Source organism: Mobula birostris, chromosome 12, assembly GCF_030028105.1.
Source record: "Mobula birostris isolate sMobBir1 chromosome 12, sMobBir1.hap1, whole genome shotgun sequence".
Classification (NCBI taxonomy): Eukaryota; Metazoa; Chordata; class Chondrichthyes; order Myliobatiformes; family Myliobatidae; genus Mobula; species Mobula birostris.
In genome coordinates this window covers 75,755,304-75,779,562 of record NC_092381.1, presented here as the reverse complement: position 1 = coordinate 75,779,562, position 24,259 = coordinate 75,755,304, and the positions used below count along the sequence as shown (strand labels likewise).

Below are 24,259 nucleotides of genomic sequence, written 5' to 3'. Positions count from 1 at the left end.
GTTAGGGGTAGGTTTTTCACACAGAAAGTGGTGGGTATGTGGAATGCACTGCCAGCGATGGTGGTGGATGCGGATACAGTAGGGTCTTTTAAAAGACTCTTAGATAGGTACACGGAGCTTAGAAAAACAGAGGGCTATGTGGTAGGGAAATTCTAGGCAAGTTGTGGAATGTGTTACATGGTCAGCACAACATTGTGGGCAGAAGGGCCTTTAATGGGTGGTAGACTTCTATGTTCTGTCAAAGAGATACAAAAATATCTGTAGTGTTGTCAGCCCTACAATCACCATTTGAAATTACTGTGCTCATAATTCTGCTTCAGATTCCCCAATATAAATAGTGGGGGAACTCAGCAAATACCAGCACTGCCTCTAACCTTTCCGGGAGTGATTAGCAGCAGCATTCTGCTTGTCATTTGGGGATCTTCAGTTTCACATGACATTCGCACTGAGAAATCCAAGCCTGTCTCAATGTACAGTAATTTCTCACGCGGGAAATTGAGCAGCATTACACATCATTGCCACTCTACGTTACTTAAGAAATCTACTCTTATTTTAACATCGCTGATATTTTTGCTGATTTGTTGCCAAAATTGTGAAACTTGTGCCTTACTCTGCACAGACGGTTCCCACGTTACGACAGGGTTCCATTCCTGAGAACTGTTAGTAACACAAATTGGTCATATATTGGAAATGAACAATAACTGTGTGAAAGAGGATCACAGAAATAGCTTTGACTGGAGAGTGAGTAGGCACGGGAAGAGCATCCACCAGCCAACTTCAGTGACTGAGTGAGTCCGCTCAGTGCTCCCAGCTCTGGTAGGCTCGCCAGAGCCGCTGACTTGTTGTGGCTTGATAGGAGGTTGGGATGGCAGGGTGTGAAGATATGCAGAAATGACCTGTGCTGTTCCCACCCCACAGAAGATGCCTGCAGCCCAGTAGCAGTCAGCAAATCCATTCTGCCCATCCCCCAAGCACTTGTTTGTATGTGTAGGCTCCATGAATTGGGTGTGCATAATCAGGGAAGAGCCAGGATGTTGAGCCAAACTGGATTATTGGCAAGAATTGTACCATTGCTCTGTGTTGGTAAATTGTGCATACAGTTGACCACTTCCAAATCGAGACTCAACATAATTAGAGGAACAGCGCCTCATATGTTGCCAGGGCAGTTTCCAACTTGGTGGCAATTCTTAAGCCTCTGGGAACTGCTCCACCAATCCCCTTTCTCTCTCTTCCAGGCCCATCGGGGCACCATCATCCTATCTCTTTCCCCTCCCATTTGTCCATGACCCACACACCCCACCCTTCGTCACTTTCCAGCTCTGGTAAAATTTCCATTTGTTCCTCCCTTACCTGGATACCCTGTTTCCTACCCTTACCATTTTTTCTACTATCTTCCCTCTTTCTTTAGTCCAGGTGAAGGGTCTTGACCAAAAATATCTACCATTCATTTCCCTCCGTAGGTGCTGCCTGACCTGCTGAGTTCCTCCAGCACTTTGTGTATTACTTTAAACAGTTTGTTCTTCTTCTCACCACTAAGAGTCATAAGGCATTGTAAGCCCACCACTAACGTGAAAGAGCAGCATGGATCATTCACCTTCAATGAAACCTGGGCAGGTGTCTTGGATTGTTACGCTTGTATTGCCGTGGAAAATACTGTATGTACTTTTAATGAATCCTTACAGTAGTTTTGTTGTTTTATCCGGATAGACAGATGATCAATTTGTTTCCAAATATTTTTGAATCCAAAAGCTTCGGATATTCACAAACCAGCAATGTCGATTTTGCTGTATTGTGTTTAATTTTTTTTCTCACATACATTCTTTTAGACTATATATTATTCTAGTCATCAAATTCCATTGTAAATATTTATAAATACCACAAGGTGAATTTCTGTAACCCAGATTGGAATAATGCAGGATGCACTGTTCAAAGCATTTTTATTTTGATAATTCCTATTGTTTTACATCTGCTTTGAAGAAAGAAAGGACAGAACTCTTGGTGCTCCATTTTTTTTCGTTTTCTTTCTGATTTCCCAGAGATCACAAAGTGATAGGTTATAAGTGTAAAAGCATGCTTGGAAATTGATATTTCATATTCAGGTGCCACATTATAGGGCTGAGGAATACATAACATCATAGCCAGCTGTGATCTCACTGAAGAGCCTCAAAACATGAAAAGCTGAAAGGCCAACTCCTGCTTTTATTTCCCGTGTTCTTATTTTAAAATTGAGTTAAAATGAACAAGTCACACCTGCTTGAAATCATGTGAACTGTGCACAGAACAAAAACACATTTTTTTTTAATATCACGGTTTTTTTTGTCTCAGTCTGTCATTTCTTTTTCCATTTGACTGAATGACTATATTTCCGGCCTGAAACATCCGATTAACTTTTCTGATTTGACGTCATCCTAGTTGTAAGGTTTGGATAGGATTGATGGTGGGGGTAAAGGTTTGCTATTTGCCAGTTTACCATAATAGATATCAACAGAACGTGGTAACTACATTTAACACAGTTTTTATCTAAAAATAATAATAACCCGTTTCGATCTCCAGCATGAATGAAAATTGCTGCATGCAGGTTCAAATAAGATAAAACTTTATATTGAAGTATTGGCCCTATAAAATACTCACCATAAATCTCAGACCACTGTGAACAATTCCAATCCAAATGTAAACTTTACCTACTTGCATATTAATTCGCCCGTATTCGCTAAGCGCTTCTTGGGGGAAGTTTCTATATAGTTTTGCACAAGCGAGCAACTTCCTGAAGATAGTGCTGAGAACCTATAGTGAGAGCGATGAAAGGCTATGAATTACATCACTTGTATATCAGGAACAACTGGTTCGGGGCATTGACAAACTTGAAGGAAGTTGCACGCATCGAACATCCATCAAGGCAGACGTGTGCGCCCTTCTAAGTTAGTTTGAACTTTAGCGCGAATATCCAAGGTTTATTTATTTATTTTTGTTAACATCCCACAAATAAAAGCTGTGTTGTTTCTCGACAGGACGTATGGTGATTAACGTCCCAGCCAGAGCCGATCACCACCTGATTTAAAACATGGGCAAGTTTGCCTGTTTGAAATACTTGGCTCTTGCCGCAGCACTATTTGGTGCCACAGTTGAAGCTCAAGGTAAGATAATGTCTTTCTCTCATTAACAGTGTATATATCTTCGCCATAAACGTTTTAATTTTATATTAGTAAATGTCAATGATTAACGGGTGGAAAGATATTTTGCTTTCTAAGTTAATGATGTGTAATATGACAAACTGAAATTATCCTTGCCCCAAAACATAATATAGTATTAAATTTGTATGAAACACTTTCCTATTAATTATTAGAAAAATATATTAATTTTGGAGAGAAGTATTGCTGTTGGAGAAGCCCCCTCTTTAGTGTAGAATCAAATAGTTTCCCTGTTATTGAGCAATTGTTTAAAAGGTGTGATTTTTTTTTCTTGCTATAGTAGGGACTTACAACCTTCCAGAATACAGTTGGGACAATTAGCTTATTTAAATATAATATATAATAAATTCCAAGGATGATTGTGACTTGTATCATCGGATGAACACCTCTGCGGGATGGTTTTTCAGTTGCTTAAGATTATGGCACTTTGCGCATTCAATGAAATTTTAACTTTTCAAGTATATTGACGGTAATTGTTCTTTCTGGATATACTGAAGTGTTATCTCAGTGTGAATTGGAAGACGTACAGCATTGAATTTTGATTTTATTCAGTAATGATTACATTTTATATAGTCATTAGTGGCATTTGTGTCTATGTGAGCTGGTTGATCAAATTTAGAACCACGTGTAACTCAATTTTACCTGTACAGTTGAGAAAATATTTCTGTTTCAGAGGGTATTTAGTCAGTTTCGGATTCTGTTTGAACAAAAGTATCACTTTTTGGTCATTTCTAAGTCTTTTATCAGTAAGCAAGGTGTCACATTTTTATGTTCTTTTTTGTGAGCTGTAATATCAAAGCATATTCTCCAATTTTTTTTCTATGAATTTGTAGAATATTAGCATATCAAGTGTAATTGCAAAACTGACAAACATTAAACCAAAAATATCATTAAATGGGACCATATTCTTACCTATACGTGTAGATGAAGTAACGAGATTTTGGTTTGGATGGAAGGACGCCATTGATTGGTGTACTTTCTGGACATGCAGAATTTTGCACCACTTGTAAAGAATATGAAACAATGTTTTATTCTTTGCTGCTGATGTTATCTGCTACTCTTCTTATCTCGGGTTGTTTGTTCTGGTAAACAACTAACTTCCTTGAATTACGCCTTCAGTTTTGGGGATTTTTTACATGGTTATTGTATATTGTACATTACATTTTGAATGTAAGGCAAAGAACAGAATTTCAGAATTGAGCATTTCAGAAGGAAGTGTTGGTATCACACCTAAAAACTAAAAGACGGGTACCTTTTCACCACTGGATTGCTATGTGCAGCTTGTGTCCCATAAACAGATATAGTCCCCTGCAAATAGTCATCCCTCTGTTATCCCCAAGGTATTCTCAAGCTGTCATTTTCTGACAACATGGAGAAATATGTTTTTTAAAAGCCATTTACATTATCTCAAGGTATCCCAAAGCACATTACAAGCAACTGAATTCAAGAGATTGCAACGGCCAACGGACATCTCAGTTTCCATGTGCATTTCCAATTGTAATCTGGTCACCAATACCCATGCTTTCATGCCCATACAGACTTCTTGTTCAAACTTAGAACTACTGTATGTGCACCTGCTGCATAGTAATATTCCTGAGCATTTTACTGAGTGTGGGACAATGGCTGGACATCAGATGGGATGGGGAAAGGTTGGCTGTGGTGGATAGGAGGCAAAAATACACCAAAAAGAATGAAATTGCAGCAGTCTTTCAACATCAGATGGGATGGGGAAAGGTTGGCCGTGGAGGTCAGATGGCACAGGTCCCAAAGAAAGGAATTTCAGTAAGAATGGCTAAACAGCCTCTATTACTGAATGTACCTAGCTAAGGCAATACTTAACAAAACTGCTTTGCAATAGCAATCTACCTGAGAGAGCAGATCCCACTTTGATTCAGTTTTGTATCCTGAAGCTGGCATCTATAACAGTGCAGCCTTCCCTCAGGACTGCACTGCGGTGACTGCTGATCTCAGGTGTGCAAGCCCCTGGAATAGGAACTCTTGTAATTCCTGCGCTGAGGATTAAGGCATGCTTGAACCTCTTCATTGTTTCTCATGTAGGTGCAGCTGAACATAGGCTTATGCATGAAGGATATTGGATCAACAAATGTTGATACTTGATTGGTCTTATATCATGAATTCAAATTTTTTAACATAACTCTGTAGGCCCACTCTGCTATTGGAGCATTACTAGATCCAGTGGATTATGCTATATTCACTTATCACACAAGTTCAGGGATTCCAGCTTTGATTTATCAGAAATAAAATGGAGCCTCACAGACATTCTTAACATGTAAGGAGATAAATGGGTTACAGTCTGAAGCATTGGGACTCAAGATAGATATAGTCCATTCACCAATCAAGCCTCCTCTTTTGTTTGACAAAGCTAGATATGCACTCATGATTGGCTACTTTGCAGCAACAATAAATTCTCCACACTAAGGTCCCCAGAATTTGAGACTCGTTCATACATTCACATTAAAAGGAGCCAGCACTTGTATAGACGAAGAAAGAGGAAGGAAAAGCCCATCACATAACTTGAACCACTAGATGGTGCAACTTTGTAGACTGCCTTAGCGAGTTCTGCCAACTACATGGAAAAAAAACGTAGCCAGTTTCACCAGAAGAGAACTCTGACAAATGGCTTCCTGGCATTCAGAAAGGAAGCAAGCAGATCACAGATGCAACACTGAATGAATTTATCTAACATAATTTTAAAATCTTGATCTGGTGTCCATACCATTATTCATTCTGGGGTTTTACTGAGCACCAATGGGCATGAGATTTACACATGCAATATATAAAATCACTTAAATCACTCACGAAGTTTACAGCCTTGTCATGGACTAAAAGTCCCATGTTACCCTTATGGAAGCTAATTCCTTTGTATTTATTCCATAGATTCAGATTCAATTCCACTGCTGTCAGTAAGGAGTTTGAATATACTCTCTGTAACCATGGGGGTTTGCTCTGGTTTCCTCCTACGTTCCAAAGCTGACTGTAGAAGTTAGTAGGTTGTTTGGTCACATAGTGTATTTGAGCAGCACTGGCTTTTTGGGCCAGAAGTGTCTCTTAACTATGCTGCGTCTCTAAATATATAATGATTTCTCAAGTGACTATCACCTGAGGAAGCTGAATGGCTATCACATTGTGAGCCATGTATTGTGACCTGGCAAAAAGTATAGCATAAAATTAAAGGCAAGTCAGTGTCAATCTGTGATGCCATACAGATTAGGCTGACACCAATGGCATACATTAAGTTAATCATTTGAATCTAAGTGTTTTATTCAATGTAGGTTAACAACAGTAAAACTATACTGAAAATTTTGGATGAAAATTTTGGACATATCCAGCAAGCAATTACCTGAATTGAAAGATGTAGAAATGGTTATTGTGCTTTTGTTTCGTTCAATCCATTGATTAATGGATGTTCTCAAAAGGTACTGAAAGCTATTCGGTTGCAGCGATAAAAGCTTTTTATTTCACTAGCTGTGTATGGGACTTGTTGCACATATTGTTAACCTAGGTGATGTGGGAATCAGTGGAAAGGCCAGCAGTTACTTTCCATTCCTAATTTCCCTTAAATCGAGTGGCTGGCTAGGCCATAAGTTAAGTACTAATTTCTTTACTGTGTGTCTGGGGCCATGTGTAGACAAGGTTAGGAGATGAAGTGGATTATTTCCCTGGGGGAAAAAACATTAACAAACCATTACTGCGTTTAATAACAAACTGGTAATTTCTTAGTCAGTTCCATGTTACTTTTTATTCCCAGATTTGATGAGCTACTTGAATTTAAAGTTGCCAGCTACTGTGGTGGGGTTCAAATCCTCTTTGCAGAATAATAGCTTATATTTCTGGCTACTTGCCCAGCAGCTTTCATTCTGCACATCTGATATCTTCAAGTTAAAGTCTCTTTTGTTATCCTAAATTTGTAAATATATAGTCATGATATATGTTGCAAGAATTCAATATTATAAAGGGCTTCTTACTACTCCAGGGTTGCCTTGATAAAAGCTAAGATCATGTCTAAGTGCTCTGTATGTTTTACCAAATGTTAGTTCTGGAAGACTCCACAGCATACTGTAAATTTACCATTGAAGATAAAACATTACAGCTTTCACTGCAATCTTTATAACTGCCAAGCTGTTGGTCCAATGTCAAGGTTTTAAAAACATTGGGACATGAACTTGTATACGCTGAGGGAGACATGTAACCTGTGTGCAAACCATGTAAATCAGATAAGTAAAGGTGGAATTTTGGGTGTGAATATGTTAGGCACACGGATACGAAGTGCCCAATTATCCTCTTGTTTGAGTGTGCATGAAGCTCTGTCTAATCAACTGCCTACAAAATTAGACACATTTCAGCTCTGAAATGTGAGCGTTTTCCAATTACACCCATTTGGTAAAGGCGTGACTCTCAATATTGCCACCAGGCACAACAAGAAAATATTATTATGCTGCTGCTGTTTAGTTGCCAATTTACATGGAAGGCTTATTGCAAAGGTCTTATTCTCATTGCTATCATCTCTATTTTCTGTTTGTTTGGAAAAAAATGTTTATGGAAAATGTAGAGTTGTGTTTAAGATTCTCAGGCTTCCCTGATTGCTGGTCCCTGTGCATTCCATACCTGATGCGCAAGCTGGCTAAATGAACCGAGACGTAAGTTGTCAAGTACAAAGATGAAATACAGATGTTGATAGTTGTACTTTAATTGTCTCTGCTGATTTACACCCTGTTTTAGTTGAGGCATACTCCTGTGCAATTGGGAAAAATACTTGGAGATAGTTGGAATGATCTCAATGGATGAGATGTTGGATATATTTTCAGATCTAAAGAAAGAATATTAATTTGAAGTTCTTGCAAATAGGAATGTTGGCCATGAGGTCTGTTAAACTATCCCTTAATGCATTGTATAGACTGGGTCAATTCACTTAGAATGAAATGAATAATTAACTCAAATCCCTTCAATTTTGAAGTGAGCCATCAAGATATGCATTGGGATTTAATAGTTTCAGATTCTTTATTGACTCACTTTTTTTTCCTGGTTTTGGATGCCCAAATAATTTTTTGTAAGTTGTTTGTAGTGCTGAAGCTTTTGGCAGTGGTGCCTGTTCAATGCCACACAATCAAATAAGGACTGTGTGGTAGAAAATGGACTCTCAATCTTCTTCCTTGTGGTTAGGGCTGTGGCGTGGTCTGAAGTGAGGCAACCATAAAACAGTCAACTGACATATTCTGGAAAAAAGAAGTAAGCCATTTTGACAAATTAGTCATAAGGGAGATTTAGTAATGGAGGATTTGCATTTTTTTTTACTGAAGTCTAAGTTTTGAATAAATTAAGGAATTGGGAAGGTTCAGCAGTTTTATTTCATTTCTGCCAGCTTAAGTTTCAGGTAATTAGGAACATTTTTAAAAGGCAACTTCTATCTTAGCAGATTTATCTGACATGTCCCAAGCTTTACTGGTCTTTATTTAAAACCAAACCTTCTGAGAATATCCTAAACCTTACAAACTTTAGCCAGATCATGCTTGGGATACTACTTGTATTGTCATGAAAAGAATTTAGAGGCACTAGATAGACCGCAAGATTTAGTTTTCCTTTCCAAGCAAAATTCCAGTTGCATCCGTTGGGAAAGGATGATGAGGGTGGGATTATTGTTCTTGAAAAATAAAGGTTGAAGGGTGACAAAGTAGAGGTCTCTAAAGTTATGACAGGGGAGGCAGAGTGAAGCTTCCTCTTGTGGGAAAGAACAAACCTAAATGCCATCATTGTAAGACAGCTGCAAAAATAGAATAGGGAAATTCGAAATACACATCTTTACCCAGAAAGCAATAAGAATGTGGAACATACCACCACAGGGAGTAGTTTGGGCGAGCTGCAGCATTAGCACATTTAAGTTGAATCTAAGAGAGCATAGATGAGGGAATAAGACATATTTGTTGATTGACTGAGATGAGGAAAGAGTCTTGGGTAATGGGCCTGCTGGTTTAAACTGCAAATCAATGCAATTTCTTTGCAGTTACTGTTGGTGTTTTGTATAATCAAGTGATAGAAACTGCCATTGCAAGAAGGCAACTGAGTGTCAAACTTTTATTTCCCAGAAAAAGAGCATGCCTTGGCATGACACATGGAAGATTTATTTCTCTTAGCAGTGGCAGGTTCATGAAGGAGAAGCCAATTAATGTTCTCCTTTCCTATTCTGATGCATTGTTACTCTCCTCAGAGATGGTTATTGTACACGGGTACGTTGGTCGAAAGGCTAATTTTTATTAGTGAATTTTCTGATGCTGAGACTGAACCTAGTCTACCATTGTAGCTAGGAGGTTGCTTCATGAATTAGTGACCTGTTTTACGTTTTTCTTCATCTTCTGATGGAAATAATGAAAACATGCTTAGTACTTTGGGGAAAGATTAGCCTCATACTATATGACTGTGGTCTTTATCTGAACCGTCAGATCCTCACTTAAACTGTACTATTGAAAGTCTTGCTTTGACGATCAGGAGCAGGAAACATTTTTGTTTCCTTTTCTGATCCATTGCAGAGGTCCTATTATGACTTCTGTCCAGGATGAACTAAATTAATGCAGAGATGGAAATTAAACTTCCAACTTTTTTTAACTGCAATACAATTGCCCAAAATCAGGTTTGCTGTTATCCTATATAAACATCTTGACATAGATTTGTAACTCTGCTTGCACTGCCCTTTGAGGAAAATAATCCCCAAAAGTTATGACTTTCTGAAGGGAAATATTGCTTTATTTATTTCTTAAGTAGATAACCCCAATATGAATTTGCGACACGGATTGTTTCTTAATCATCTCAAAGCACAAATTCAATATTAAATAGGCAATTAGAGAACTAGTTAACTAGCAGTTTTTTGTTGAGAGCAAGGTACTATCCCTTGATGTCATTACTATTGAGCAAAGTAGTTTTGGAGGTGACTGTAAGGCTAGAAAATGCTTTCACCCCAAAACTAACCCAAGTCTTAGTGCAAACTTGCACACACACACAAAATGTAGGAGGAACTCAGCAGGCCAGGCAGCATCTATGGAAATGAATAAACAATAGATGTTTCAAGCCACTGGGTCCCCCCTCCCCCCCGTCTTTCTTCCCGGACCTCCTGTCCCATGATCCTCTTGTATCCCTTTTGCCTATCACCTGTCCAGCTCTTGGCTCCATCCCTCCCCTTCCTGTCTTCTCCTATCATTTTGGATCTCCCCCTCCCCCTCCAACTTTCAAATCCCTTACTCACTCTTCCTTCAGTTAGTCCTGACGAAGGGTCTCGGCCTGAAACATCGACTGCACCTCTTCCTACAGATGCTGCCTGGCCTGCTGCGTTCACCAGCAACTTTTATGTGTGTTGCCCTTCATCAGGACCATGCTTTAGGGTCAGGGTTGACAACCACAAGCTTTTGACATGACTACTCTGATATACTGTCCTTCCTCCTGTCTGCCTTCTGTTGTTCTGCTGCCTCCTTGTTACAGGAAGTTTGGTATTGTGCTCTACCATTTTGTTTTCTTGCTATGAACTAACTTAACCAGTCTTTGAATAGAAGTTTAGAAAATTTGGAAACAGGAGCAGGCGATTCGCTGTTTTGACCTGCCCCACCATTAGATCCTTTTAAATAAATGACATCTTTGCTGATTGACATTTGAATTCCACTTCCATGTGTGGAAGTTGCATTGAAAACATTTACAGATATTCATTGTGCTGCTTTTCATGGAGAACTGAAGAAAGATCAAAGCAAAACATTAACTATAGGTGTTAATTTTTTGTGGGTGATAAGATAATTTTTTTTTTGATGGAACAGCTGATCACAATGAAGGAAGTGGTCTTGAACACATGCATTCAACTCCAATGCTTTTTAAGTTCACCACATATTGTTAACTTATACATTTGTTCTTTAGCTGAAATACAGTCATATAGTCACTATAGTTGGTTGGCATATGATCTACCTAATGGATTCTGGAAAGGACTGGATTTGTTTTACCCTGTAAATTTTATATGAATTCTTTAGGTAGCAGCTATGTGTGTTCTCTGTACTCAATGATTCATGCTATGAAGCAACCCATTTGTATCACTGCTATTTCCATCCAATGAATAGATCAACTGAATGCTCCTATAATAAAGACTGTGTTTTAGTTATTGACCCTACTGGAAAGAACTAGTCTGCTTTTGTCATTCCATTTCCATCACCCAACTAAATTAACACTCTGATCCCAGGTCCCCCACTCTTCACTATTATTGTAAACGGGCCCATTTTGGTTTTGTAGGAACTCTACAGGATGTCAGTGCAGTATTCAGTAACTGGAGTTCTTCTCTCTACTTACTAGGACTGTTAGGAGTAGGCCCATGCCCATAATTTCAGATAAGGAAGTCTCCTCTGAATTCAGTTGTGTTGGAATCAAACTGACTTCTGCTGAAATGAAAGTGAAGGAATGCAGATTAAGTCATCTCTTTAAGATGTTTATTTTTAAGGTGAGTACAGGGGGAACATGTGTGGGAGGAAATCCCAAGCCTTGATTACGCTATAGTAAAGGGATTTCATGTAAATAATAAGATGAATTAATGAATCTTCTGAGGGATTGCTTGCTAATATGACAGGACTCTTTGCACATTTTGTCCACCTCAGCTATCTGTTGTTGAGACCATCATGTTATTTATCATTATTCCTCAGTAATCAGAAAATCCACTCAAATAATCACCAGCAGCAACTGTGTCATTTATTCATATTAGAGTCAAACTAATGATAATGAAACATAGCAGTAAATCATTCAACCCTTTTTTTAGTCTATGCCATTTCTCAGACCATTCCAATCCATCCCATACTTCATAACCTATTCTCTCCCACATGCCCAGCATTCCTGATCCCCCTGCCACCCGCCTGTCCACTTACCAACCAGCATTTTGTTGGAATATGGGAAGAAACCAAAGCACCCAGGAAAACCTATGTGGTCACAGAAAGGTTTTGCCAGCTCCCCACGTAAAGAATCCCATTAATCCTGGGTCACTGGCATGGCAGCAGCAGGACCAACTATTGTACCACTGTGCCACTCTGTAATAAGTATTGCAGCTAACATTTCTCCAGAGTTACTCTAAGTGTATTAATTTGATTTGTAATGGTGGGAATGACTGCTGGAGAAAGAAAACTGACAATATTGCCACTCATTTTTTGTGATGTTCTAATTATAACTAAATAGATTTTGCTGGTCATGTGAGAGCTTAATAATGATGCAAAATTGTCACGCTGTTATCCAGGCAAATGGAGCCAAATTTCAATTGTAAGATCGCAGACAGTAATCCAAGGAATGATTAGTTACCATGTTGATGGATATATTCTGTCAAGGATACTGGGGCAGCTCATAGATATTCTATGGATTATGAAGCTCCAGTGATCCAAGATCCCACAATAAATGAGAGAAATATTTGTTTAGTACATGTGCTCTTACCAATTACATACCCTTGTGTTAGGAACCATAGATGATTCCATTAAATCTTTAATTTGACTATACTTTTGAAGTTTATGAGGGATTTATTAAAATATCTTGGTTGGTCTATGAAAATAGAGAATGTGGTTTGAGCTTTTCAAGCATTTCTAAAACTCAGAACATTAGATATTAATTTGAATGAAAAGGGAAAAATCAGGCAAGTAGAGGGAAACTTTCCATTTATCGAGGAGCCAGTGAGACAGTGCATACAAATTAAGATCTAGTTTTTCAGGAGTCAAGCTTTCTAAATGCAATTGTGGTAGATCTTTGGAGCATCCTTCCATAAATGATAATTAGTGTTATTTGAATTGTTAATTTTAAAACAAAGATTGATGGATTTAAATTATATATTGATGGATAAAAGTCATTAAGAGGTACTTTACATGGATTGATGAATGGAATGGGTCTCAGTTCATATAGAATGTAGAACAGCCCAGATGAGCTACTTTTGTGCCTGTATTTCTATTTACTCAGGCTTGCAGATCTCTGTGGATAGTGAGAATATTATGTAAAGCCCATCACTTGTTCCAGATTTGAATATTTTTTTCTGACTTGACATATTAATTCTCTTCCTTTCTGACCTATGGATATTTCCAGATATTTTTTCATTGTTTTCATCTTGTTATGTGACTTGTCTGATGTTTTTGATAATGCGCCTATGAAACACTGTGGCTGTTATCCATTGATAAAGACATTTAAATAAATGTTACTAGAATACTGCATTTTCCACTGCTTCTATTAATATAAGGAACTTATTAAGATTAATAGATATTGTATGTTAGTGAAGTTTTTCCCTAATCCATTTAAAAAATTGAATTACAGCCGCATATGGTGCAAATCTGTTACTTTAGATAAGATGACACGATAAATCTAGCACATTGAATCAAAACAAAATGGATGCCCAGATCTACGACAAAAATAATCAACTGTATAAATCCAGGGATCTCAGATGCTGAACCTCAAAAGAAATCTAAAATGAAAAAGAAAACAAGAACACCCATAAACTTCTAACTCAAATGTCCAATATCACTTCATCGTGTGGTGTCTGCTTGTGGCCGCATTAGTGAAACTATCTTTTCTGAGCCAGAAGATTGGACTGAGGATTAGATGCAGAGTCTTGAGTATCTGACTTCAATGCTGGAGCTTCAGGGAGTGTTGCCCTGCTAAAGGTGTGGCCTTTCAGTGGAGATATTAAACCAAGTTAATGTTTGCCCCCTCCTGTGAGCCTGATAGATCCTATTTCAGGATTTTGAAGATAGAATAATCATCCCTGGTATCCCTTCAACAACATCACAAAAAGAAAGATTGTTTGGTGATTACTATTTGTTGTTTGCTCTGAGCAAAATGACTGTTGGATTTCGTACATTACCACTGGGGCTTTTGTTTAAAATTGCTTCAAGGGCTGGGTCAATAGAAGGTGCTTTGAAAATACACAGGATTATTTCTTTATAGGATCAAATGTAGCTAGATTTTGTTTCATATATAGTGTGAAAAATTAAAAATTGCATTTACTTTTCATCACTAACTGAAATAAGAAAGTGAGATGTCTTCCAGAATCATTGTAGCTAGCATTTCCTGATCTAATAATGATGAAGGAATGATCATTCATTTTCATTTTGAATAATAAATAACATTGGAAATGGTAGTCTTTTTATAAGCCTGCTGCCTCTTGTGGTTTGAGTTCATAAGAAATAGTAGTTCCGGAAGCTTTTCTAAGCTAAATAACAGGTGGAACTATAAACTTTCAACTAACAGCAGTGTCTGTTAAAAGAATGTATCAGAAGTCATAATACATGTTATATCCGGTTCTTAAAGGTGTAGCTGAATTTGTGTACTCCACTGTTTCTCCTGGAACATGTAATAAATCATCAAAACATCAACTATTTACATTAAAGTACAATTATAAACTATAAATTTACTCATTCATTTGGTCTTTTGTTGAATGAACTTTTCACTGCAAACTGGACTTGACAGCTCAGAAGTATGCAATCCAGGAATCCAGGGACTGATGTTTCCACAGGATCACTTCTCCAGACGGGCTTTATACTTAACAGGTCCCACCTACTGTTGTGAATTTCTTACTTTCATACAATTGTCTTTGTAATGATTAAATAATAGGATTGTATGTTCTTGACTGCCATTTTCAAGATGTCACCTGTATTCTACTTATGAAATCTTACACAAGTTAAATAAGTCTAGTCAACCAATGGAGCAATTACTGTTAAACATTGTGAGGCCCTTCATGGCTCTGCTTTTATACTATCTTGCTCTCTGACTTCCAGTCTGACACTTTGTAGATAGGAAATGTTTCATCTTCTCTGCTTTCTCTTTTGTAATCACAGGGTTCTGTCCCCCGGCTCTTTCTTTCTAGATTATCCCCAGGACTTTTAACTCTTCCTGGTTAGTTTCAGACTATTTTACCACATGGTGGGTTGAGGTGGCATTACTGTGTTGAGCTCAGGATGCTTGGAGCCTTGGAAATACGGCCACACTGCAATGCAGTTCTCTCTGAAACAACCCAGCTCATTCTACATTTGTTTCGGGTACCTCCTGCAATTCTGTAAACAACCAAAGTCATTTGGGCACTTGAATAATTCACCAGAACTTGTGCAGTTCCATTTTCTCCACCGGTATTGTTGGTGCCAAATTCAACTGATACCATCTTGGGTTGCAACTTTATTTTTCTCCATGTTTTGTGTACTCCAGTAACATCCCAGCTGTTGGTCTGAAACTCTTGTGAATTGACTTCTATGTTGCTTAGACTGGTTACACACTCCTTCTCTGAAGTAGTTCCCCTTGGGGTTTGTGAGTGATCCTACTCTACCAAGGCAATCCGGGAAGGGTTGTTTTATATTAGCCCTGGATTCAGAACGTCTTTCCTTCTGAGGAACATCACCTGGTCTGACCCTCTAGGTTGCTTGTATTTCTCTTTTCAATCTGACGGGCTCCTCTTCAGGCATTTTTTTTTCCCAGTGACAACTTCTTCCCTAGCATCTTGCTTCCCTAGAAGAGTAATGTCTGCTTCACTTGCCGTGAAGTAGGCCCATGCCTTGCCCGTTCTGCTTGACACCCAAACAGACAGTCGTACCAAACCATGGTACTTGAAGAATGCCCTAGGGGATCCTGTTGAACATTGCCATTTGCATATTCTCATTGTCTGATTCCACCACAGGAGAACTGTTCAATGGTTTTGTACCTATATGTCTGAGGCAAATGGTAATGGCCATGTATGCTGGGAGTTTCTGTCCTAGGAGCTTTCTTTAAACTCTAGTACTGCAGATTGCCGACATAAAAGGCTATCTCCAAAACTACTATTGAAAGGCAATAAATCTCCACTGGACAGTAATAGCTAGGTATACTTCACTTAGAGCAGCAATGAAGATCCTCCATCTCTGTCTGTCATGCTATTCAGGGCTTCTTTCATTGTGCCTGTAGTTTCCTCTCGGGTTTTACTACCATCAGCCATGCAAGTCCTGGGTGGAGACTCAGGAATGACATAATACATAGATGTAGAAGGATTCTTTATTGTTGTTTCCACACCAGTTTTATCTGACAGGTCAGAGTTGTTAGCCCTGAGCTGAACCCCAGAAACTGAAAGACTGGTGAACCACTGTTAGCCTGGCAACTACCCTTTGAAATGTTTGACATGGGTGACCATACCAAGAACCAAAGCATAAGGCCTGACTCTTTCCAGCACAGTTCTCTGAGTCATTGAGGCACGCAGGCCTCCAAACCACAACAAGATTGTGATCTTCCTGGAAGGAAATCCAGGTAGAACAGGTATCAAATGTCAAACTATATAGTTCACACAGTTCTTAAAGATGCACATATAAACTTGGGGATTTAATGTTGCTGAAATTGTGTTTATGTATATCTCAGATGATATACACAACAGACTTTATGCATCTATAGTGAAGGAGTTTTGGGAATATGTTTCACCCAAGTAGGCTGTTTTCCCCTGGGCAGTAGTGAAAAGGTTGTGGAATCTTTGTTTGTTATTGAAAAAAGTCAACCGGAAGCTGGCATACTTGCCAAGTACCTGCCAATTGAGCATAAAGTGAATGTTCAAGCAACACACATCAAAGTTGCTGGTGAACGCAACAGGCCAAGCAGCATCTGTAGGAAGAGGTGCAGTCGAATATAAAGTGAATAAATAAAGTGAATGTTCATGGGATTGCCTTGATACCATGAACATGCATAAATCCATGTTTCTCTCTGTTTATTGACCACAGACAACATTGGAAAATGTCATTGTAGCCACACCATTTCCATTGTCCAATAATTTGGCTTCGAAGAGATATCTTTTTTAAACACAGGATATTTGTCACCCATGGAATTGCAGAGAAATGATCACTCTGCAAAATCTCGTGTGTGCATTCAATCACAGAAAATGGAAGGTATAGTCCACTCTGGAAATGGAGGCTACACGTATTCCCAGGCAATGAATGGTAAATGTGATCTGTGGCCCTGACTTGAAGATAGCAAGGAAAGGCAAAAACCATGGAAATCAAGACTGTTTGGTGGAGGAAATTTGTTCAAGAGTAGATGTGGGTATAACATTACAGAAAATTTAATGAAATACAAAGGGAATTTTACTTTGTTAAAAAGTAACTCGTAATTCATCAAAATTCCCAGTGATATTAATGGAAGCAAAAATATATTAGGCTGTTTGTTCTGCCAGTTTCTTCAACTAAGTAGTGAAGAAGAATAATTTCTCCTAAAGATCTTTATACGATAGTGGATATAAAAATGAAAAGATTTAAGTTCGAATTTCAAATTGAATTTATTATCAAAGTACATGTGTATATACTATTATATAATACCTTGAGATTCCTTTTGTGCAGGTATTTACCGGGAAAAAGTAATACAATAGAATTTTAAAGAAAAAAAATGATAGATACGTATATAAACAAATAAAAATGACAAATTATGTAAGTAAAAGTAACATGGAGAGCATGAGTTGTAAAGGGACCTTGCAAGTGAGTCTGTGAAGCTTGGAATTGGGTTAGAATAATGCTGATTGAATTTATCCACCCCATTTCAGAGACCTGATGGCTGTAGGGTAATAACTGTTCCTGAAACTGGAACCTGGGGCTTCTGAACCTGCTGTCCGATGGTAGAAGTGAGAAGAGAATGTGGCCTGGATGATGGGGGTCTTTGATGATGGAACATTGATGTGCCTCAGAAAACATTACTGCCAATATGAGACGTTTGTGGCATAATCATCAGTGCATCATAGGGAATATGGCAGTTAATCCATTTCCAGCAGGCACTCACAAACAGCAGCAAATGGAGTAAAAAGTAATTTCAGCATTTCTCTCTGTTCAGCATTTTAATTCTTTCTCAGGTTTCGAGCTTCTGCATTTAAAAAAATATCAATGTCAGCTGTAATGCTAGAAGAAATCTGGTCAAAATTTAGAAGTTGCTTCCTCAGAGACTTTTGTATAGTGGTTCATTGCTGCTAAAAGCAGAATTCCACTTTAATCAGTATGGATATTGCATTTTGCTCATAATTTACTTTTAATTTGCTGTGATAAAATCCATTGTGGCCCTGTAATAATCCCAAATGAGATCAAATCAGAATGGATCCGGCAGCTCACAATTAGGTACCCATTATGCCTATGGAATCAGCTGCTGCAGAATTCGTTACCTCATGGCCCAAAATGTTGCCTCACTCTATTTTGACTATGAAGCCAGAGGTTCAATGAAGAGTGCAGAAGGGGCCTGGGAGCAGCATCAGCACACCTAAAATTAAAATGCCAGCTGGTGAAGGTACAGCACCAGGCTCTGTGCATTAATCACATGCAATAGACAGAACGACTTCATCTCACAACCAATGACGGACCAAAGCTCTGCAGCTCCATCACATCTAGTCATAAGTGGTACTGGACTTATAGACAAGTGGGTTTAATCGGAAATGGGTGGTCAAGGATTTCTCACCAAAAATTTAAAAAAACCTCTGTTCTACTTAATTACCATGGAATCAGTAAATTGTCAAATATCAGCAAAGCGATTGAAGGTGTCATCAACATACCAATTCAGCAAAACTTACTCACTAATGGTCTGTCTAATTAATGTCCTTTTTGGATTTTATCAGCACCCCGTCTCATCGCTTCATCTTGGAACATGGATGAAAGGGCAAAACTCAAGAGGTGAAGTGAGAGTGAACTCCTTGTTATTGATGTTGCATTTCAATGTGTGATATCAAGGAATCCCTGGTAAAATTGAAGAGATAATCACTCCTACTTTAAATCAGACAAAGGAAGATGTCTGTGGTCATTGGAGATATTTAATTCCACCACAGAACGTCACACTGTGAGTGTTGTAGGGCAGTAACCTTGACTCCAGCATCCTGAACTACTTCATCCTTTAGCACATGGTCATACGTGGGGATATTCACTGATGTTTGTATAATGTTCAATTCTGACATGGAGAATAGAATTGACAGATGGCTGCAACACGTCATTGAACCCACATTTTTCTGAAAAAAAATCTTAATAATAAGGAAGCAAAACAGATGTGACTTGTGAGCATTGTGATGCTTGCAGGAAAATGTTACATCAATGACTTGAAACAGCCATCTGCCAATTCCAATGTCATGCTATAGAGTTATAAATGTATTGATGCAGCAAGATCAAAGACAATGTTAAGCATAAGCTGCTTAATGACAAAGAACATTAACATCAGAAGGATGCCAGGTATGAAGCACCTCCAAAAAGAAGGTGCTGAACTATCTGCCATGGATAATTAATAGCATTACCATCATTAGTTCTTGCATTTGACTTCCTGGGTAGAATCACCATTGATCAAAAATCTCAAAAAAAAAACTGACCATATAAATACTGCGACCGCAAGATCAAGTTACAGACTGGGAATCTTCAAGTTAAAGCTCAAGTTTATTTTCATCTGACTACATATGTACAACCAAAGGAAACAGCGTTCCTTTGGACCATGGTGCACCCACAATACATAGAGCATACACAGCACCTAAAGCAAAAGATTACTACAAATAAGTGAGTAAAATAGAATTCAAAGTACATGTGAAGTGTGCAGCACAGGTAAACTGCAAACTGCTCACTGTCCAAGTGACAACACTGTGGTGGTGGCAGGGTATCCGTTAGCCTCACTGTGTGAGGGAAGAAGCTGTTACCCAGTCCGGCAGTCCCAGTCCTGATGCTCCTGTACGACCTCTCTGGTAGTGGGTTAAAAAAGTTGTGGGATGGGTGGTAGGGATTCTCAATGATGCTTCGGGCCCTTCATTTGTGACACGAACCACTCCGGGTAAATGTCACAAATGGAGGGGAGGGAGACCCTGGCGACTCTCTCAGCGGATTTTAATATTCACGATGGGGCATTCTGGTCTGATGCCTTGCAGCTTCTGTACCACACAATGATGCAGCCATACTGGACCCTCTTAATGGAACTCCTGTACAAAGTTTTTAGAATGGGGGTAGGGGAGACTGAGGCCTTGCACACATCTATCTCTTCAGAAATCATAGACGCTGCTGTGCCGCCTTGGTTAGTAAAGGGTGTTGTGAATTCTGGTTAGATTGTCCATTATGAGCACACAAGGGACTTGGTGCTCTTCACTCTCTCCACAGCAGAGCCACTGATGTGCAATGCAGAGTGGTTGACCTGTGCCATCCTGCAGTCACAATCATCACTTTTGTCTTGTCCGTGTTCAGATTCAGGTTGTTATTCTCGCGCCATTTGACAAACCTCTCTACCTCCTCTTTGTTGACTCATTATTGCTGCCGATGAAGCTGGCCACTAGTATCATCATCAGCGAACTCGATGATGTGGTTTGAGCTGAATCTGGCCGTGCAGTTGTGAGCCAGCAGAGTGAACAGCCATGGAGCCCACCAGTGCTCAGCTTGATGGAGTTTGAGATATTGCTGCCAGCTCAGATTTACTGAGGTCTTTCTGACAAGAAGTCCAAGTTCCAGTTACAGAGACAGATGTTGAGTCCCAGCGAGTACAGTTTATCCACCAGCCGGTGAGGGATGATTGTGTTAAAAGCCGATCTTGTGCAAGTGACAATCACAAGCCAAGTGCGAGGTAGAATACTCTGTACTTGTACCAGCCCAGCAAACATCTGGAAACATTTTTCTCCAGGGTGGCTGTAATGCCCACTATGTACTTTATGCACTGCAGTTACTCATCTAGGCTACTCTAACAACTCCCAAACCCCATGACAACTATTATCACACACTACCACCAGCACCTTTCCCTCCAAATTGCAGTTTTGCCTTGGAAGTATACTTTCAGTCCTTTTTTATTGCTGGATCTAACTCCTGGAGTTCCTGAGGGAACACCTTCACCTGAAGGACCACAGTGGTTCGAGGTGAGTCATCTTCACCTTTTGAAGGACATTTATGGCTAGGCAATAAATTTTGACTTTGCCAATGATGTCTGAAAATTGGGGGGGAAAAAAATGTCCTGCACAAACCGTTAGCATGAACTGCTGTTTTATCAAATGTTCTTAGACATTCATTTTCCATCATATTTAGATAATTTAAAAGTGTATATCATTTCAGGGGTTTGGAACAGGACTAACGCTTTTAAATAAAAAGTATCTTCTTTGTTCTCAAAGCTCATAAGCAGTCTTTACAGAGAATTAAGACCACACTGCCTTTGAGGTTCACCTTGTTAGCTTGTATTTTCCTTTGGTCTCGGGAATGCAAAGCAAAGTTGGAAACTTCCATAATAAAGGAGCCCGTCCAAAGGAGTAAATGCTGGCCTTGGCAATATTTGAACCACATTTTCGTAAAGGAGAGCCTTTTGCTTGTAAGTCACGTGTGCCATGCTGTTTTATTATTAAGATCTTAGCAGGAAAATGTGACTTCATTGACTTGATGCAATCTGCCAGTTCCAACCATCTTTAAATATTTGTACAAGACCTGACCGGTCTGGAGGTGCAGTTTTTGATAGTGACAGAACATTCTTGGAAAAATAAATTGCCCAGTGAAAGTGGGATGCTTGTTGGCTTATCGCGGAAAGGCAATTACTGGTGTCAGCGTCAGGTTGTGGCTTTGACAATCCAACCATTTTGGCAGAAGAAGAGTGCAACAGTTGTGTCAGCACTGGGTAGTCAGGGCACAGGATGAAAGGGACGCAGCAAATAATATGCCTTTGTGGATAAGTTGCAAAAGTTATCGATGAGCCAGTGTTGGCAAGTTCTTCACAGCATACTTGACTGCAAAATACAAGAAAGCACTTCAGATCATTGCATGCAGTCTTTCATTAATGCTTGAGGTGGTTTCAGTTGCGCTTTCAATAATTAATTATCATGGAAACAATTACTTTGTTTTTCCATTTTCAGGCAGAGGTTAACCACTGGTAATCATTTGCACCCTCATAAGAACAATGGCAGACTTAACAGGTGGAAATTTATTGATACTTCCTGTGATTGTGAAGGTCGTTGATCTGGAAAGTGCTCATTGATGTATGTACTGTATTAGTCAAAAAGGCAATCATAACTCTGGCTTTTCTAATTTCTAACTTTCAACATCTGCTTTTCCAACAGCGTACATTTGATTTCTGGTAATTTTCTTTTTGATTAACACATAGCCACTCTGTGTCCTATAACAGATGAACATGGAAATCCTATGTTTTAGTTTAAACTCTTTCGTCAGAGACAATTTGATTTTAGTTCTTGATTAAACATGGAGACCACAATCTTCTAGACAGCTAATCAGATTTGCGTTATCACAACTGCAATATCGCTGACTCTAATTTAAGTTGTGGCAAATTTCAGTCAAAACAGATCAGGGGTGGAGAAGGAGCTTAAGCTGGCTGATATTGTGGGATGGAAAGAGTGACTGCACCATCATCCTAGTGGCACATGGGTATCAAAATCATGCAGGATGGAAATAGGTCCTTTGGCCCACCAATATATATTGACAATCAAACAACCATTTGCACTAATCACATTTCATTGTCCTTGAACTCCTTTCAATCATCTCCGGATCCTTATCGTGACCCTAGGGCCTATTTATACTGGCTAATTAACCTGCCAACTTGAACGTGGGAGAAAATGAGAGTATCCTGAAGAGGCCTCCAGGGAGAATGTGAAAATTCCACTTGGATCATGCCAGAGGACAGCATTGATCCTGGGTCACCAGGAATGTGAGGTGGCAGATTTACTAGCTAGTGTGAGAGGTGTAGAAGTTTTCTTGAAATTTGTTCTTATTTGAATTTATTTGGATAGGAACCTGTGCTCAATAAGCAAAGGCAATGTGTCTATCCACTGTAGAGACAGGAATATCAGTGAATCTTTTGTGAGACCATGTTGTGAGCAAGTATTTAAATTGGAAAGTGGAACACCCGAGGGGAAGTTGGAGATTACAATCACGAGGTCCATTTTTGGAGTACAGTCATATTTTTATGGACTCTTTCTCCATTATTTTGTTTAACTCTCAGGTCTTCGAGATCCCCCGAAGCTGTGAAAGTTTGGATTTTACATGACACTGATACATCGAGGTCCTTAAGTGAGACAGCACCCTGATTCAAGAACTTTTTTTTTATGGAAGTCTGAGCTGTTGTAAAGTCAAGTCTAATAAACTTTGGGCAATGGTCAGATTTATGTTTCAAACATTTTCATCTATCCATTATGTTGTTCTTCAGGGTACAGGTAGAAAATAGGCCTGGTAGAGCGAGAGTTTATGCTTTTATGCAATCTTTAACAATGAAAGCACATGCCACTACGCTTTATGGTTTATGAAATATAATTACAATGGAAATTTAGGAATTTCTTTACCTGTGTGGTTAACAACTCAATTCCTAAAAGAAGTTAGTCTTTTGACAAGAATATTAATTGGTCAGTCTCCATTTCCTACTCCAAAATTATTTGAGGAGGTGCACTGAAAACATTAGAAATTGGCATGGCATATAGATTTTAAAACAGCCTCAATATTGTGCTCAATTTCTACTCAGAATGGAGAAGACAAATACATCTTCTTGAGTTTTGATCCAAGGATGAAATATAAAGGAAACAAAATGAAGGACAAGGGATTATGTCCCTTCAAGATTGTTTCATTGTTAAATAAGATCAGAACTGGTCAACTGGCTTTATTTACTTCATTGTCCAATCTCTATCTTCTGAGATTCTCAAGAAAATTTTGATCTCTATCCTGAATAGACTGAATGACTAAGCATCCGGAGATCTTTATAGTATAGAATTCCAAGTCCTTTCCACCCAGTCAGGGATACAACATACCTATTTTACTCCTTTTACTCATTGGCATCTTTGCAAGTTTGTATTTAGCTGCCTTTTTATATCAATACATTTTGCAGCCTATCAAGTGTTGCTTTAGGTAGCCAGAAAATGAAAGAAATTTAAAATTACTTCCAAAGCTATAACTGCCTTTTTACTCTGGTCTCCCCATTCAAAGATGCTGAGTGGGTGGCTCATTTCCAGCCTTTGAATGTTGTTTCTGTTCAGCTGGTCTCCAGCCCAGATGTAAAGAGTCCCTATACCCAAATTTACCCTCATACTTCCTCTTCCTCTGAAGAGGAAGATGATCTCTGTTAAGTCCTTTGCCACAGTACTGTGCAAAGATTAAATCAGTGCCATCATATAG

At 38.9% G+C, this 24,259-nt stretch overlaps 1 protein-coding gene across 20 annotated transcripts in view; it reads left to right on the top strand.

Annotated features, from left to right (window-relative positions):
• The first annotated feature begins 2,809 nt into the window (after positions 1-2,809).
• The window catches only part of ptprc (protein tyrosine phosphatase receptor type C), a 158,451-nt gene continuing 137,001 nt past the window's right edge, over positions 2,810-24,259 (top strand). For all 20 annotated transcript variants that reach the window (XM_072274166.1, XM_072274167.1, XM_072274165.1 and 17 more), the window contains exons 1-2: positions 2,810-2,918; positions 3,009-3,134. In XM_072274166.1, the coding sequence (XP_072130267.1) occupies positions 3,062-3,134 (73 nt within the window). In that variant the 5' untranslated portion in view covers positions 2,810-2,918; positions 3,009-3,061. The remainder of the gene's footprint in view (positions 2,919-3,008; positions 3,135-24,259) is intronic.